General features: G+C 38.7%; 1 protein-coding gene across 10 annotated transcripts in view; it reads right to left on the reverse strand.

The window, feature by feature from the left end:
- Positions 1-391: 391 nt before the first annotated feature.
- CRB1 (crumbs cell polarity complex component 1) overlaps positions 392-16,419 on the reverse strand; it is a 282,191-nt gene continuing 266,163 nt past the window's right edge. For 8 of the 10 annotated variants that reach the window (XM_009440300.5, XM_054657037.2, XM_016934919.3 and 5 more), the window contains one exon: positions 392-1,183. In XM_009440300.5, the coding sequence (XP_009438575.2) occupies positions 968-1,183 (216 nt within the window). In that variant the 3' untranslated portion in view covers positions 392-967. The remainder of the gene's footprint in view (positions 1,184-16,419) is intronic. The other 2 variants (XM_016934908.4, XR_008536849.1) reach the window with 2 other exon arrangements.

The raw sequence follows: 16,419 nt of genomic DNA on the forward strand, positions 1-16,419 counted from the left end.
AGAAAATATAAGAATAGAAACCCCAGCATTTTCTCCAAATACCCCATAGTCTTAAAACACATACTCCTTAAAGTGCATACATTTAACTTTGGAGTTCTTACCTTTAAACAATGTCACTGTTTGGCACTGATTTACCTAAAAGCAGTTGGAAGAAAAGAACTCGATTTTTCGAACTTGAGAATCTGAGTTTTCCCCATTTTGATTTCTATCTAGGAAGCGTTTTGCCTTAACCAACCCTTTACAAAGAGTAATAATTTGAAAATGTAACCAACTTGAAATGATTTAGGTAAAAGATCTAATTCATAAGCAGGTTCTTCAAATGTTCCTAGAGGTTACTTTTGTCACACATAATGTCACAAAAATGCAAAAAGTACTCAGAAAGGAGAACAACTGCATTTCAATTTTTATTTGTTGCCATTGGGTCACTTTTTTGAACCATAAGTCATTCCCAGAGCTTTCTCTGAATCCATGAATGAAGGACAAAAGTACACATCCCATCGCTGGTATACAACAATATCTTTGACCACATGATAGGAGAAGTGAGAAATGTAGCCAATTTTTTCCTGTAGTTTCCGTGTAAACATATGGCAGTTTACACAGAAACTACAGAAAGTACAGAAACCTAAAATGAAAACTAAAATTTGTTCCCAGGTTGAAAAGAGGAAAGAGTTTCAGTGATAGCCACTAAAGCCACAGAAGACTTTATTCTCTGGAAGATGTTTTTGCTAATTATAAGGCTGAAATTACTGGCACAGACTTTTCTTGCAATTGGCTGATATAATATAATAAAACAATGGTGTCGAGCGGAACCACTGTGAAAGTTTTTAAGGTGGTCAAAGGAATCATTCCTGTAGTTCCAGTGTAATCCCAGTTGCAGATTAACATTGTCAGGTATGTCAGAGATACCTGAAGTACAGTCATCACATTCACAGTGTGTGGATCCCCATCTCGAAGGGACACAATGCTCCTAAATCAGTCTCTCCATTGCAGGGGCTGGCATCAAGTTCCACATTTCCACTCGGGAGCCCTCCTTCTCCTGACGGCTGGGGCTGTAGGTTCCCTGAGTTGCCCTTTTGTTGGAGGTGACAACAGAAGCAACAATGGCCAGCAATAGGATCAGTAACAAGGCGATGGTCACTGAGCCAATAGTGGTGAAAATGTCGGAGATCAAGTCATCTGCCAACTGGAAAGATTGAAATCATTGGGATGTGAATTCTATAGCAAAGGCAAATAAATATTCAGGACAATGGAACTACCCAGGAATGAAGACCAACCAGAGCAAGCTGGTACCACTCAGTACTGTAAAAAGACCAAGGTATTAAAAGAAAGTCAGATTTTCTTATTCTCAAATCATTTGCAAATGATCATATATCTAGCATCTAAAGTCTACAGTCAGAAAATATGGCATGAAATACCTACTATATTTGCTCAGTCTCTTAATCTCAGTGACTGAGATCATTCATGTAGCAACAAAGGCAAAAGATGAGCCCACACTTATATTTGTAAAATGATTCTAGATCTATAGCCACGTATTATTCATGATCTCTTTCCTCCCTTGCCAAAAGTTCTAATTTGGGACTGAAGAAATGGTTATTTTACAGTTTTGTTTTGTTGCTTTGGGAAAGGAAAGAAATTAAATTAGTTGGGTCTTGTGGGAAAAATTCTTGACACAGAGGAGGGACTGTGATACGCTGGTCTCGCAGGGGGTTTCCAAAGGAATCACTCTGATTCGGATTCGACATGGCAATTGAATGGTTGTAAAGGCACATGTGCTTAACGCTGAATCCGAGTATCTAGCAGCAGACAACGGCAGGTAGAGCCCTGTCAAAGGGAGCTGGATCCTGGGCTCTCAAAGTTGTTATTTTTACACAGTGGTTTGATTAATGTTAATTCTGATGTGTTTGCAAACACTTTTTAGCAAACCCGAGCTCTTATCAGTTTAACAATGGCTAACATGAAACTGTGACTGAGTTGCATAGAAATATTAAAGACAGAAAGGAGTTACTGTTTGAATTTTTAAACTGATTTTTTCAAAGACGTATTTCTATCAGAGTAAATCAGTAGTAAACTCTTTTACCTTCTTATTTAGCTTTCTCTAGGACTCATCCCCACGTTACCAAACCAATCTACTACAAATGAAATCTGTGTTTAACATCCTAGAGAGTTTAAATATCTTTTCTATCCTTAGTCTCTTTTTATTGTTCCCTGTGTCTTGGTTTAAATTATTATACAATTAATATAATATTCTAACAGCTTCATAGTATTGTCTGGGATCTACTCACAATAATCCTTGCTCAAATGTGGTTCATTAGTTTGTGTATTCAATCAGCAATACTTATTGACCATTTACTATGAGCATTTACTGAGCTAGGAAATGAAAATACAAAGACAAATAAATGTTTGGAATCTGGAGCTCAAATTCTGGAGATAGGAGAAGAGGAAGACACACACACACACACACACACACACGCACACAAATAATCATAATACATTACAGATAGGTGTTATGACCCTGTGATGAATTAATTGTGTTGAGGAGTAGGTGGAGCAAGATCAGAATGAGACATGATTGTCCTTTGAAGGATTAGTGGATGCTCCAGTACTTCAAGGAGGAAATTCCACTTTAATGAGACAATCTCGGTGGCTCACACCTGTAATTCCAGCACTTTCGGAAGCTGAGGTGGGCAGATCACCTGAGGTCAGGAGTTCGAGACCAGCCTGGCCAACATGGTGAAACCCTATCTCTACTAAAAATACAAAAATTAGCAGGGCATGGTGGTGGGCGCCTGTAATCCCAACTACTTGGGAGGCTGAGGCAGAAGAATCGCTTGAACCCGAGAGGCGGAGGTTGATGTAAGCTGACATCATGCTACTGCACTCCACCCTGGGTGATAGAGCAAAACTCTGTCTCAAAACAAAAACAAAAACAAAACATAAAATGCAAGAAGACATAAAAGTCCTTAGAATTTAGGGAAAGAGTAAGAAACCCAGTGTGACCGAATGTGTATGTTTGAATTGGGAAAGGGTGAAAAGAGTTGGTGAGAGAAAATACTATAAAGTAGAAGGGTCTTGTTAAGAAATGTGAATGCCACACTAAACTCAGATTTTGTCCTGTAGTCAGTGAGGAGCCACTGAAGATATTTAAGCAAAAGCATGACGTGATAAGCTCTGGTAACAGGGTGGAGGATGGGAGATAGTGTAGGTGGGGAAGAAATTGGAGGCAGAGAAGTTAGTTTATCTTATTAGTCATGATAAGAGATTACCTAGGTCTAAATTTAGCAAAGGAGTGAGAATTGAAGGGAAAGAATGTTTGAGAGAGATTTCTGAGGTAAATTCAGCATCACCCCATGTCAGATTGTGTGGGGTAGTGGGGAAGAGAGGAAGGATGAAGATGGCTGGTGATACCACATTAGATGAACAGGTGGATTGGGATGTCAGTCATTGAAATTGTGCTCACATGAGGAAAAGCTGGGTTCACATGAGGTTTGTGTAGGAAGAATATGAGGTCAGGCTGGGAAAAGCTGGTCTTAGGTGCCTTGGAGACATTCAAGAATATAGTACTATTAGATCATTAGAAATACGTTTACTACTCCATCTCCCCTTCACATTACTGTGAAAAATTCTGGGTTATGACAATGACTGGAGCTTTTGAAGTAAAGCATATAGAATTTCATAGAGTTCAGTAGTTTTTTAGAAAAAACAGTTTATGTCAACTAGAGGGCAAGCTCTCCATCCATACTGTGTGGCCATGCTTTTGTAAATAATTATATGTTTTATCAATAAAGATAACTCTGGCCTGGGAAAGAGGAACAGAACCATAGAGTTGGGCTTGAAAGGTCAAAAGGCTGGGACACAGAAGAGCAGATGAAATCTGACCAGAAAAACACCTTAGTACTATCCAATGATCTTTCGAAAATGCACACTCTTGTTCTTAGATGTTGATTTCATCTTAATCTGTCTGGTAAATCATGTCATCTGTTGGAGTAAATGGCGGTTCTCCTGGATGAGAGAGTTGGGAGTGCCCACACCCATGCACACAAGAGAAAAATCATTTGGTTTGTCTCTGTTTTCTAAACTTTTCCAGGCCCTTCTCTTCTCATTCAGCCTGAGATTGATTACATTGGGTAAACTGAGGCTTCCCAGATCCTCTCATCTGCTATGCTGCAACAGGAGAGGAAGAAGGACTCATGGGGGTGGGTCCCGAGTCCTTGTTATACCTCAATTCAGGTTGAACCAGAGGGCTGACCTGTTTCACATATTTTGGGACTCCTGAGGAACCAAGTCCTTCATCTACAGTTGCTTTGCTGTTCTTAAAAATGTGATAAAAATAAAAGAGCAAATTCAAGGCCTGGGATCCAGCCCCACCTCTGCCAGACCTGGCTGTGTAATGAAGTGGTTAAGAGGTCAGTCTTCAGAGGCAGAGACCTGGGTTTGATTCGTGGCTCTGCCAATTACTTGTGCAAACACAGCAAGTTATTTCACCTCTTAGGAACTCATTTTCATCACTTATAAAATGGAATATTAACATCTACTTCAAAGGATGGGACCAAATAAAACACAAAGAATGTAAAATACAAAAAGCACAGCCTATAGGAAGTTCTCAAATACACAAACATATTAGTAGTCATTAGTATACCATTTATCATTTTCCCTAATTCTATTTGCTTTTAAAAGATAAACTAGAATTCCCTCAGGACATTGCAGTATGACAAAGGGAGCCAACCTACAAACCTAATATTGCAATTCCCAGCCTCATATAAAGTTTTTGATGAAAGAGTTCCCCTAACTGTATCAAATAGGGCATGTCATTAAGCTTTAGAGTGAACTGAATGAGTAGGGTTTTGAAATCGCCTCTTCAGGGCCCTTTGCTTTTAAATTCCCATGGTTGAAAGGCTTTTTTTTTTTTTTTCTCCACTATTCTTCAACTGTGCTTAAAATATACGGCACTAGGATGGATCTTTTGATAATTGAAACTGCTGGGACACATGAACTGATGATGGAGGCCTCCAGGTGCAGGACGAGATTTAAGGCCAGCCCTATTTGGATTGGTTGTGCTCTAACACTGAGCTTTTGAATAACCTTTTCCTGAAAAGACATACCCCAAATTAATTATAAATATAATGTAGAATTGTTTTTTTTTCTGAAAAATGACATGCTGCTATCTGCAGTCAGTTATCATATTAACATCTTTTAAAAAATGTATATTGTATGTATGATTAATTTAAACTGTGATTACTTTGAGCTCCATATCTGCAGAATAAAATAAATAGATGTTTCATTTGTTCTCCTCAAAGAGAATTTATTCTGAAACATTAACTGGGTTCTGGCCTATATAGGACCCAAGCAAGGTTATTCCATGGTATTCTATGGTGAGACTGTCAAAACCTATTTTGAAACTTCCATCCTGATTATTGTATGCGGGAATGTGCTAGCACCATAGGTTAATGTGTGTTTTCCTCTTAATCCCAGAAAAGAAATTTCATCTTGTTTCTTCTGAAGGGGAACTGGAAACAGCATGCACTTGCTAAGCAGACAGAAAGGGATTTGAATCTAGTTTCGATACTTGTTTAGTACACTTAGCCTACATATACTGTTTTCCCACTTCTCTCAGAAATGTCATAAGAATGAAAGAGCAAATTCAAGGCCTGGGATGCAGCCCTACCTCTGCCACTCCTGGCTGTGTAATGAAGTGGTTAAGAGCTCTGCTCATATACCATTTTCCCACAGTATATGTAGGATAAGTATAATAAATGGGGACAACAATTCCCACGTCTTAGAATTGTTCTGAGAATTACAGCATTCAGTGGATAAAGAGCTTCTCATAGGACATACGCACAGGACGAGAACTTTGATCCATGTGATTACTCTTGTTTATTACCCCAAGTGACCTTCCCCTGATTGATTTTCTTGATCCTGTTTGGATTTCAGAACTCCTACCATCCACTCAGGGCCATCCTTGTGAACAAGGAGGCGCTTCGGGTTATCACTCTCACTGTGCTGATGTGGCGCTGGTGGAAGGGTGTGCAATCTGGGCCTATCAGAATCAACTGTTACTAATTGCTTGAGAGTTAATCTAATTTGGAAAACACAAAATGAGCTGGAAATAAGAGAAATGAGACAAATTCTGTTGTCAGCATCAGGACCTATCTTTCATGATATTTAGGGCCGATGACAGCATTTGAAATAATGTGAAAACAATAAACATATCAGAAGGAGCTCTGAAAAAATATGAAACATTGCAGGATTTTTTGGAAAATGTAACCTCACAATTCCAAGTGAACAGAGGTGCAAACATGAAAGCTTTGACTTAAAGTGAGGGAATTCAAGAACTAATGCTGCAACCATCAGCCCCCGGAGGTCCTTTCTTTCATGCCTGCGTTTTATAAAACCAACAGAAGTATGTTTGCGGTTAAAAATGAAGGCAATATTTGGGGTTAAAAACTGGCTCCTGGAAAACACCACAGTGGAATGAATTACTTCAAGTCTTTCCTGGAATTCAGTTGTATGTATATCAGTTACATAGAAATATGTGGAGACAGTTTAAGATGGAAAGTTAAAATGTTTGAATGTGTCAATTGATTACAGGTTACATTCCAGCTTCAATATGTGTGTTTCTGAAACTAGTTGTGTCTGTGTGTGTATTTAGTGTTACATCAAATAACCAAGTAAGACCATTATGTGCAATTAAGAGAATTAGTGATTTATGGAAAAATTATTTTAAACACATTGTGTCTTTAACATGCCAGTTGGAATATTTATCTTCCATCTACATATATAAAGTAAAATAAAGGCATCTCTCGAATGCTCATCCACTAAATTTTTTAAAAAAGGAATACAAATTTGGAGAGCAGTTCTTGTGAGTTGCTATTCTGACAAGTAGATCGTCAATTTGGTGGATGGTAAAAACCTCCCACACAGACCTCAGTCCTTGAACTATATCTTATCAGTGAATTGTTAGAAACGGCCGTTTCCATAGTAATATTGAATATGTGCCAAAACTCTGTTTTTAAAATTAATATTACTATAGCAGCCAATTTTCAACCATAAATACACTGTCCACTTTACAGTCATAAGGGGAAAATAAGGTATTAAAAAGCCAAAAGAGAGGACTCGGGAAGTGTCCTGGGATAAGGAGGAGGCTATCCAGCCAGATGCTCCTTTCACCAAATAAAAGGCTTAGGAATGTGAAGAAAGGATGGCAATCAGAGAGCCACCAGGCACCTTTCCCTCTGAGCAGCAGGCCGACAGCAGGGAACAGGGGAGGGAGGGATCTGCACTGCATGCTGAGTATCATTTTCTCCTTGGCACTGCCCCATCTCTTCATCTGGCTGCTCTGCTTCTCCCAGAAAACAGATAAACTCCCACTGGGTTTGCCGAGAACAGAACAATGGTGAGCTACGGCCCCCTCCAAGGGCTGTAAGACTGCAGTTAGCAGGGTTTGAAGTCCCTTGCTGGAAAAAGAAGGAATCCAATATAAAGGCTTTCTCATTAATTCTCACCATGTGATTACAATTTCTTATAACTATGCTGATTGGGGGTCATCACAATAGCTGGGGGAGGAAAAACTGAGCTGAGATGGGACCGTCCAGGGAACTGCAGCCTGGAAGATGCTTCCTGGGAACCTTCTGATATGATTTCCATACCAGAAGGAATGGTATAGCTATGATAGGAAGGAAGAGGCTAGAACAGCTACCGTGGAAATTTCCTGTGGACACATTGGAGATAAATGAGAAAAAAAAAAAAAACTGATGTAACATAAGGATATATATTTGGAATTCTAGTTCCAGGTTAAACAATCAACCTCAACATTAACTCAAGCATGACATATTTCCTCTTGTAGACCTTTAGGGAAAGGGCCCAGTGACACTGAGATTTGACATGTGCTGTGACATTGGTCATAAATAGACAAGTTTATTTCTGCATTCTACAAATTGTGTAACCACAATGCTAGCTAGAAGTAGAGTGGTGGGCCAAACAGTCCCTGGCAGGAGCCAGTATAGGCATTAGATCTGTAAAAATAAGTATCAAGCAAAAGCCCTGATAATTCACAACCTCTCTCCTACTTAGGATACCAGATTTTAGGCAGAAGCATAGATGCAGCTAGAGGTTTGAGGACATTGCTTTCATATTTTTCTCTCCATAAGCAGGTGGTATAAGTGATAGCATTGTTTTCTTTGGAGCACATGGCCTTGTGAATAAAAATTATCGCCTCATCTCATACAAGAACCAAATCCCAGCAGCTCAAACTCAGTTATATTTCATTATGCTTTGTAAATTTATTGTTGAAAGATAATGGCTAGCCATTTCTTCTGACCCTGTGTCAGTGGTTTGCCAGATGTTTTTAACACAGAAAATGCTTTAATTCTCCTAATAACTCAACTAGGTAGGTGTTACTATTTGCTGTCATCTTCTTGGGGAGACCTTCCCTGACCATCCTCTTTGATTGCAATCAGCTTTCATTCTCTCAAGCACTCAGTACCATGTGAAGTCTATAGAGTTTTTGTGTGTATCCTGCTGTAATGGAAGCCCCATTCAGGTGCAGATATTTGCCTTCCTTGTTCCCAGCTGTTTCCCTGGCACCTGGAACAGTGTCTGTTCCACAAAGACATTGCAGACTGCCACTTGGCAGAAGAGAATTAAAAGTTAGAGCTTGTCTAGCAGCATGCAATGAGCTATTGACTTTATCAACACAGAGCTTCTTCCTCTTGGGATTTTTACGTAATAAAAACCTCACCATGTGTCCTGCAGAGGAACGGAAGCAGCAAGGGGAGGTGCCATCTCTGAGGTGCTGCTGGCAGGAATTGGAGTGGCAGATAAGGGATAATATGACCAAGGAGCCAACCAGACACGAGCATTATTCCTTTTTGTGAAATCAACAAACAATGTGTTTGTTTTTACCTTTTCCTGCCCCTCGTATCTAGAATGGAAACGTTATCAAGTGATACAATCAGGAGCTGCTAGTGAGGATTAAAAACAAAAATAAAGGTAAAAAATAAGCAGGAGCCAGCTATCATTTGCTACATGTGAATTATTCTTTTTGTTTCCGTTAGGTGAACTACTGGACATTAGCTTGGCCTATTTTGGTCTCAGAAAAGCTGTGTGGACATTCATGCTTCTCTCCCTTTTTTTTCTTTTCTTCTCTTTATTTCATTTTAGAAAACAGTGGTTGCTAACTAAAGATTCAGAGCGTGTAACTCATTCAGCGCTATGAGCTGCAAACTCTTGTAGTTTTCAAAGCACATCCTTTTCATCTCTTCATTACTCTATGCCCAGACCCATTTGTAACCAATTCCCCTACCATTCTGTTCTAATTTCTCTCTCTGCATTCCCACAGTCACAATCCTGGCCCAACTGTCCTCTCCCTAGGTAATTCATCTATTCTCTACACACTTTTATTTCCTCCAGAATCTACATCCTCCATCCAGCCCCACAGAAAAAAATGACCGTACTTACGTGACTAGGAAGTCGTGGGAACGAACTATATCAAACCTATCCATATCAAATATAAATTGCCAATTTTGATTTTATGTATTTATTTATTTTGAGACAGGGTCTCACTCTGTCGCCCAGGCTAGAGTGCAGTGGCATGATCTTGGCTCACTGCAGACTTGACCTCCCGGGCTCAAGCTATCCGCCTACCTTGGCTTCCCAAAGTGCTAGGATTACAGGCGTGCGCCACTCCACCCAACAATTTTTAAGTTGAGGCTCTTTATTAATGAGTCCCATTTCCTCATGAGGGTCATCACCAGTTGCAGCCTAGCTAGTGCCGGGGCGGGGGGCGGGGGGGGGTTCCAGCAGAGCAACTCTCTTTATCTGCCACTTTTCAAACAGGAATCACCTGTTCCTCCAAACCACTTCTCTATCCTGAAACATGCCGTTTATTCAATCATGCCTCTCCTCTTTTTAAAAGATAATTCAAACTTTCTCTGTACTTTGCAAAGCCTCTCCAGAGAAGCCCATGTGACTCCACTCACCTGTAACTCTTACACAGCAATGTCCAGGGCCAGCACATTTTTGAGAAGAGCTGTAGCTAGGCCTGCCTGGCATAGCATATGCGCATGAATGTGTAGCTGTTGTTCAATGTGAGTTAAGCCAAATCTATCCCTCCCTTCAGGACTGTAAGGCATGACTATTTGTTACTCTGGAACTTCCCAATAATATAAAATGCAGTGCTTTGCCCAAGTGGCTGATCAATTATTATTGACTCACACACTTGTAACACTGATTGCCCTGTTTAACACATTACTAAGTTCTTCTCAGTCATAAGAAGAGTTCTATAGAGCCCAGAAAGTTTGGTGGTGGTGAAATTCATTCATTCATTTTTTCATGCTTTCATTCACTTACTCAACAAATTATTACCGAATGCCTTCAAACTTTCAGACAGCATATTAGATCCTGGAGACATGGAAGTAAAAGGCATAACCATTATCTTTAAAATAATTCACTGTTTAGTGATAGTACCTGGGGGTGGGGCAGCTATATAAACAATTACAGTTCCATATGGGTGGTGGTAGTTTAGAGGTGAACATGAAGGAAAAACAAGGAGAAAGGAAGGTGCCTCATGGATCGCTAAGTTTCTCAAAGGAAGTTGCTGGGAGAATGAGGTAAAGAAGTATGTTTTCGGCTGAAGGAATCACCATGATCCAATTGCTTTAAGGAGAACAAAAAGCATGCCTGTGGTTCTGGGACATTTCCTGCATGCCTGGGAAACTTTACAGAAGGATAACTCCTTAGGCAGAGCCACAAATGGAGAAGAACTAGAATAGGAAGTGGCAGACAGCTCATGTGCCAGGAAAGTGTTTACCAAAACTGGGCATGTAACCCATCTAGATACCAGGCCAAGAAACCTGATTTCCTGTCTCTCAGGAGGGCCAGAATGGAGGGAGCAATTTCATGTGTACTTGCTACTGGTCCTTTCCTAGGCTGATGACTTATACCACTTATTTTCAACATAGTAGCTTCATTATTTGAGTTCCCTGTTTATGTATCTGCTGGGTCATCTACTAATTTGCATTTTGTAGTGTAGAAAAAGATTGGAGTTTCTTCATATCCCATTTCTGCCATACTAAATAATTTTAGAAGACAAGGGATAAATATGCCAATTGATTTTATACAGAATTCCAAAAGCAAGAGAATATTCAGTGGCAAAATAATTAAAAGGACAGGGGACAGTTTGAGATAAAAAAGGATACTAAAAAGACATGCCAAATGATGACTAAATGCAATTGATTGGATCCTGGATTTTAAAAATCTATAAGAGACATTATTGGGACAATTAGAAAGTCTGAATATGGATAGTATATAAGATGTTAAATTTCTTGAATGTGATACTAGCATTGTGGTTATAGAAGGAAGCCCTCTTTCTTAAGAGATACTAAAATACTTAGTGGTAAAGTGTCATGACATCTGCAATCTACTTTCTAATTACTGAGCAAAAAATAAATATGTGTATATGGACAGAGATAAAGCAAAGGTATCAAAATGTTAAAAAGTTGGTAATCTGGGTTAAAGAGTTACACGCATTAGTTGTAACTTTTTTTCAATTCTCTTTAGGTTTGCATTTTTTTCCAAGCAAAATGTTGGAAAAGTAATAATTTAACAAACAATTTTTATAAGGAAAATAGTTCCTCCAACCCCCATATTAGCAGATCTTGCTTCTTCCATTACCCCTTCCTTGGCTATACTAGGCCTTGCTTATTTCTCTCTGCTCTACACTTTTATTGCACAATAAATCTTGCTCTCATTGATGGTCTTATCTCCTCTCCCAGACACTAAGATATGGATCACATCACATGTTAGTTTCCTCACATATTTGGCCCTGACCCTGCCTGCCTGTGCCTTGCACGGTGTTGGACACACATTGGGTGTTCATGGACTTTCCTATGATCGACTGGTGTCACCGCTCTTAACCTATAAGCCGTACCTTGGCTCTCTTTTCATTCACATTTCTTTCTTCTTTCCAACTTTCTTCAGCTAGTTAAAAGCTGCTATTAATTCATTCTCACATTACGCAGAAAAAATAATGCAGGATCCCTGACATCCCTACGGCTTATCACATATCCCTTCAGCAGAGGTAATCTAGTCTGTGTCATCATATTTATTGCCCCCAAATCAAAACCAGTTGCCAAAGTAATGAAGGTCTATTGGTTTGTGTTGACTTAATCCATGTCAGAGGAGCTTTAGGAGCATATAAGGATAATTTGACCAGCAAAAGAAAAGCCATAAAAATGATCAAAAAGCCAATAGATATACTGAGAACACCAAGCTTATTTTACTGAGGATTTATGGCCAATTTATCAGAAAATTATTTGGTCCAAGCCTACATTCAAATAAGTCTCTCAGTAATTCAGCAAAGATTCCAACCTCTGAAAGAAAATAGCCTCCTATAATGAGATACCCTAGTAACCCCTAACTTGCAGCACATGTACTTTAATTTTCAACAGTTGTGAGACTGCAGTAAATCCAGTTTTTGAATCACTAGTCCCATTTATGCCTCAGACCTGCATTAAATTACTGGAGCCTGAACTGCCTCAGAGCAGAGCCAATGCATCGTCCCTTCAACCTGCATAAGTGTTGATTAATCAAATAGGGCTTAAATGTCGGACATACCCCAGATGGTAGCAGTGCCAACTCCTGCTGTGTCTCAGCAGAAGTGGATGCCAAACCACCAGGCTCTGCCACACTATGTCAGCTTTGCCCTAGGCCCAACTTTGGAGGTTGTGTTTTATTGACCAGACTCAAATTGGCTTCCCCTCATGTAAGTGATAAAGTGTGGTGTCAAGTCACCCATGTAAAATATATTATTTTAACTTTGACAGCTTGTCATTGAAGTCCTTGTTTATATAATCTATTGTGCCATTTACTCTATTCTTATTTTAAAAAGCAAACATAGAAATAAAAACCTTTCCTTTAGTGTTTCATTGATGAATGTCTATACCTTGCACCTTCTCTTAAATAATCTCAAAAGTAGCCATTTCTATTGTCACTGTCAGTTTACATCAAATTATCAGACTTTCAGTTTCGAACTCTGCCTAGTGGAAGATGAAAGACACATATCATGCTTTAATGGGAAGCCTTTCACTGCACAGCCTTTTCTCTTCAAAATAGTTTGAGACTTGGTATGTCTAAACAGAGATGGATCCTGTGAGGCTGAGAGGCTGGTCAGATCCCAAGTGAACATTTCTAAAATCTATGAACTCAAAGCAACTTAAAACACCAAGCAACCTGACAACCAGCAAAGATAGAAACCTTCATATTATGAGGATTTATTGAAATAGTATTTAGTTTTAGAACTAAAGGTTTGTTTCAGAAGTCAGGCTTTCATAAGCCATTTGGTAAAAGTCTATAGGTTTTAAAGTTAGCAGGATTAAAAAAAAAACAAAACAAAAAACAAACCCAAAACCTTATGTATGACTTTACTAACAGTTCACCTAAATACGCAAAAGCACAACAGAAGCAAAGGCTAGGTTTTCATTTGTATTGAGGAATTTAAAGCATTTATTCTTGGAGGGGACAAAAATAAAGTCTAACAGCATTTTCCTATTAGTTTAAAAATACTGCTGAACTAAAATTTCTCCATCTCTATGTATAAATTTAGCACAGAATTTAATAACCTACTATAAAATTAGATCATACAATAAAGCTAAAGTGGTTATTTTATGCTTTGGGATCTCTAAGTCTGTGTTATATACAGTACATAGGGTAATTATGATATTCACAATGACCACATCTTTTTTTGAAATAATAGTTTGAGACCCTTGCCCAAGGAAAGGTGGGAAGCAGAAGTGACAAGAACTCTCTTCCTTTGCTACAAAAGGCTCAAAAGACAAATTGCACGACAAGTTCTCTTCTCCTTTAGCCACTGGTTAATTTTTGGAGACTGTTTTAATAAAATGAAGATCAGGTTCTCTGTTTTCTAAGCAGCTTGGAGATCTATTTAAGAAAAAAGCTGAGATAACCTGGCTAATGTGCTTGATTATATTTTATTTCTATAATTTGCTATTCATACTCTCAAAATATAGTTTTTTTCTGGATAATTCTTGTCTCATACTTGGTATCATACTGACATGAATTATTTACATTATTTCTGAATTTTGAAGTAATTGCTTAGAGAAAGTATTCCTCTTAGTGACTTAAATAATCTGAAACAGGGAAATTTTATTTTTTTTAACTCCCAAGGAGACATAGAATTGAATGTTCAAACTATAAACTAAGCCTCTTCAATTTTGCGGTGCAGCACAACTCTCTCTACTTTTTCCCATACCCCAAACAACACTCCCACTGCCCCTTTAAAAAAAATACTTCCCTTGGGTCTATAACTTTTCTATTCAATCACCATTTAGATTGCTTGTCCTCAGGGATATGGCTGAGTTAGGAGCCTCAGGAAGAAAACCATGATTAGTCACTAGGCCTGAAAAATCCTCCCCAATCCTGTTTCCAAGGATTGGTGCCAATTCTCCAAACGTGCTCAGTGCTCATGTTCTTTTCAGGGTCATTCGGCTTGTACAGCACAGATTAAACACACAGCCTCAGTATTTTCAGTGTTGTGAGGAGACGCATTTACATTCCACTGACGGCGTTGGGTGTAACAAGAAGCCATCTGCTGTGATTTAGCAACACGAGGAGGAGCTACAACTTTGACAAGCGAGAAAGAGTTGCAACACAGCTCAACTCAGTCCAGGTCCTCTTTGTGGGGCGGACCTGAGCAGAAATCACCTCAATATTAAAAGGCATTTTTATTAAGTAGTTCTTAGAAGTTGGTCTTCTATTAAATGTTTCATTGTTCTCTTTCACTAAAATTCGTTTGCTGCTATTTGTTAGGGTTCTTTTACTAGTTTCAGGAACCCAGAGTAAATAGATTAATTCTATGACAAAGATGACAACTAGGTCTTTGATTCTTTGAGCATTCTATCCAGGTAGTTAATCTTTCCTGTATCTGGTTCATTCGCTACACTGGGATTACCTGTAAAATACGTTAGAACTAAAAGGTGGAACATAGGGATATGGAAAAAGTAACTACAAGCTGAGGATTTAATATTTTCTGGCATTTTACATGTCATCTCTTAATTTTCACCACAATCTAATGATATAGAGATTATTGCATGTATTTAAAAGATGATTTAAGCAATTTGTCCAAAGTCACACAGCTAGTAAGCAGCTTAGAATCCAAATTATCAGGGCTTGTTTAATTATGCACAGTTGCATCCTTAGATAGAGCACTATATAAATGTAACCCCAAATCTACCCCATAATTTCAACTGTATTACCCTTAGTTGGCATATCTGCAGACTGAAAGAAGAGTCAAAATGGTTATTTTATATTTCAGGTCTCTCACTATGCACAGTGCTTATGTAACCAATCACGCTTCTCTGATTACTGATGTTTGTTTAGTGTTTTTTTTTTTTTTTGGACTTTGCATGTGAGAATAACTTCAATAAAGTAGGCTGATGGGTGGAAGGGTTTTGTTTTCAGTTCTAGGAAGGTGCCTAGCACACAGCAGGTGTCGGGAGGTAAACTGTCTTTACAAACAGTGTCTGCATAGACCTAGAAAAATTCAGCAGGAGAACAAAGAAAAAACTCCATAATGCACAACTTTCAGTCCTATGCTTTTAACATCCCAGTATGTCTATCAAGAAGTAAAACAACTAAACAATGAAGAAAATCTCCCTGGGTTGTGGCTCTTATAAAACAGCCATGTGCTCCCCTCCAGTTCTAACACAATATCATCAGGTGATGATTAAGAAGGTAGCTGTTTCAGTGCTTCACAGTGTCAGGAAACAAGGTATCAAGCCAACAACTTCCTTGTTAGGTGCAGCACTTAGATTGCAGCCATGTTTTGCTTCCAACTGTAAATATTAATGGTGAAGAAAAAAAAAAAATCTGCATTGGCTATAGGCTGCCTGAGCTCAGCATATTACATGACACTCTGGAGTTATTTGCTGAGATGTAGATAATTGTACTTCTTGTTAACAAGTTTCCATGTATTTTTACTCCATCAGCAGGTTCTTGAATCAATGCTTAGATTACGTTTGACTACATCAGCACAATTTGACTTTGATGGAAAGTTTGAAATTTGTGTGTAATTAAAAATTATACATCAATTTCCTAATTTTCCAGAAAAGGCAGCTAATCCTCTTGGATGCCGTAGCATTTATACCTTGTCCCTCAAAACACACTGGCTCCTTTGCCTCAAACTCCCTAAAGGAGTGCATAATGTTTTTAGGACCAAGGGGAGTATTTCAGGGCAAACTGAGGGAGTCCTTTCACATGTCACCCATTGCCAAGAGGATTTAATGTTTCCAGAAGCATAGGGGAACTTCGGAGTTGTTTTTGTACTCCTTTTGAGACACTAAGTTTCAAAACCATTTTAAAGGAGCTTATATTTCCTTATAGATTAATGTAAAAATGGCCTGAAAATAA

This window comes from Pan troglodytes, chromosome 1, assembly GCF_028858775.2.
Source record: "Pan troglodytes isolate AG18354 chromosome 1, NHGRI_mPanTro3-v2.0_pri, whole genome shotgun sequence".
NCBI lineage: Eukaryota > Metazoa > Chordata > Mammalia > Primates > Hominidae > Pan > Pan troglodytes.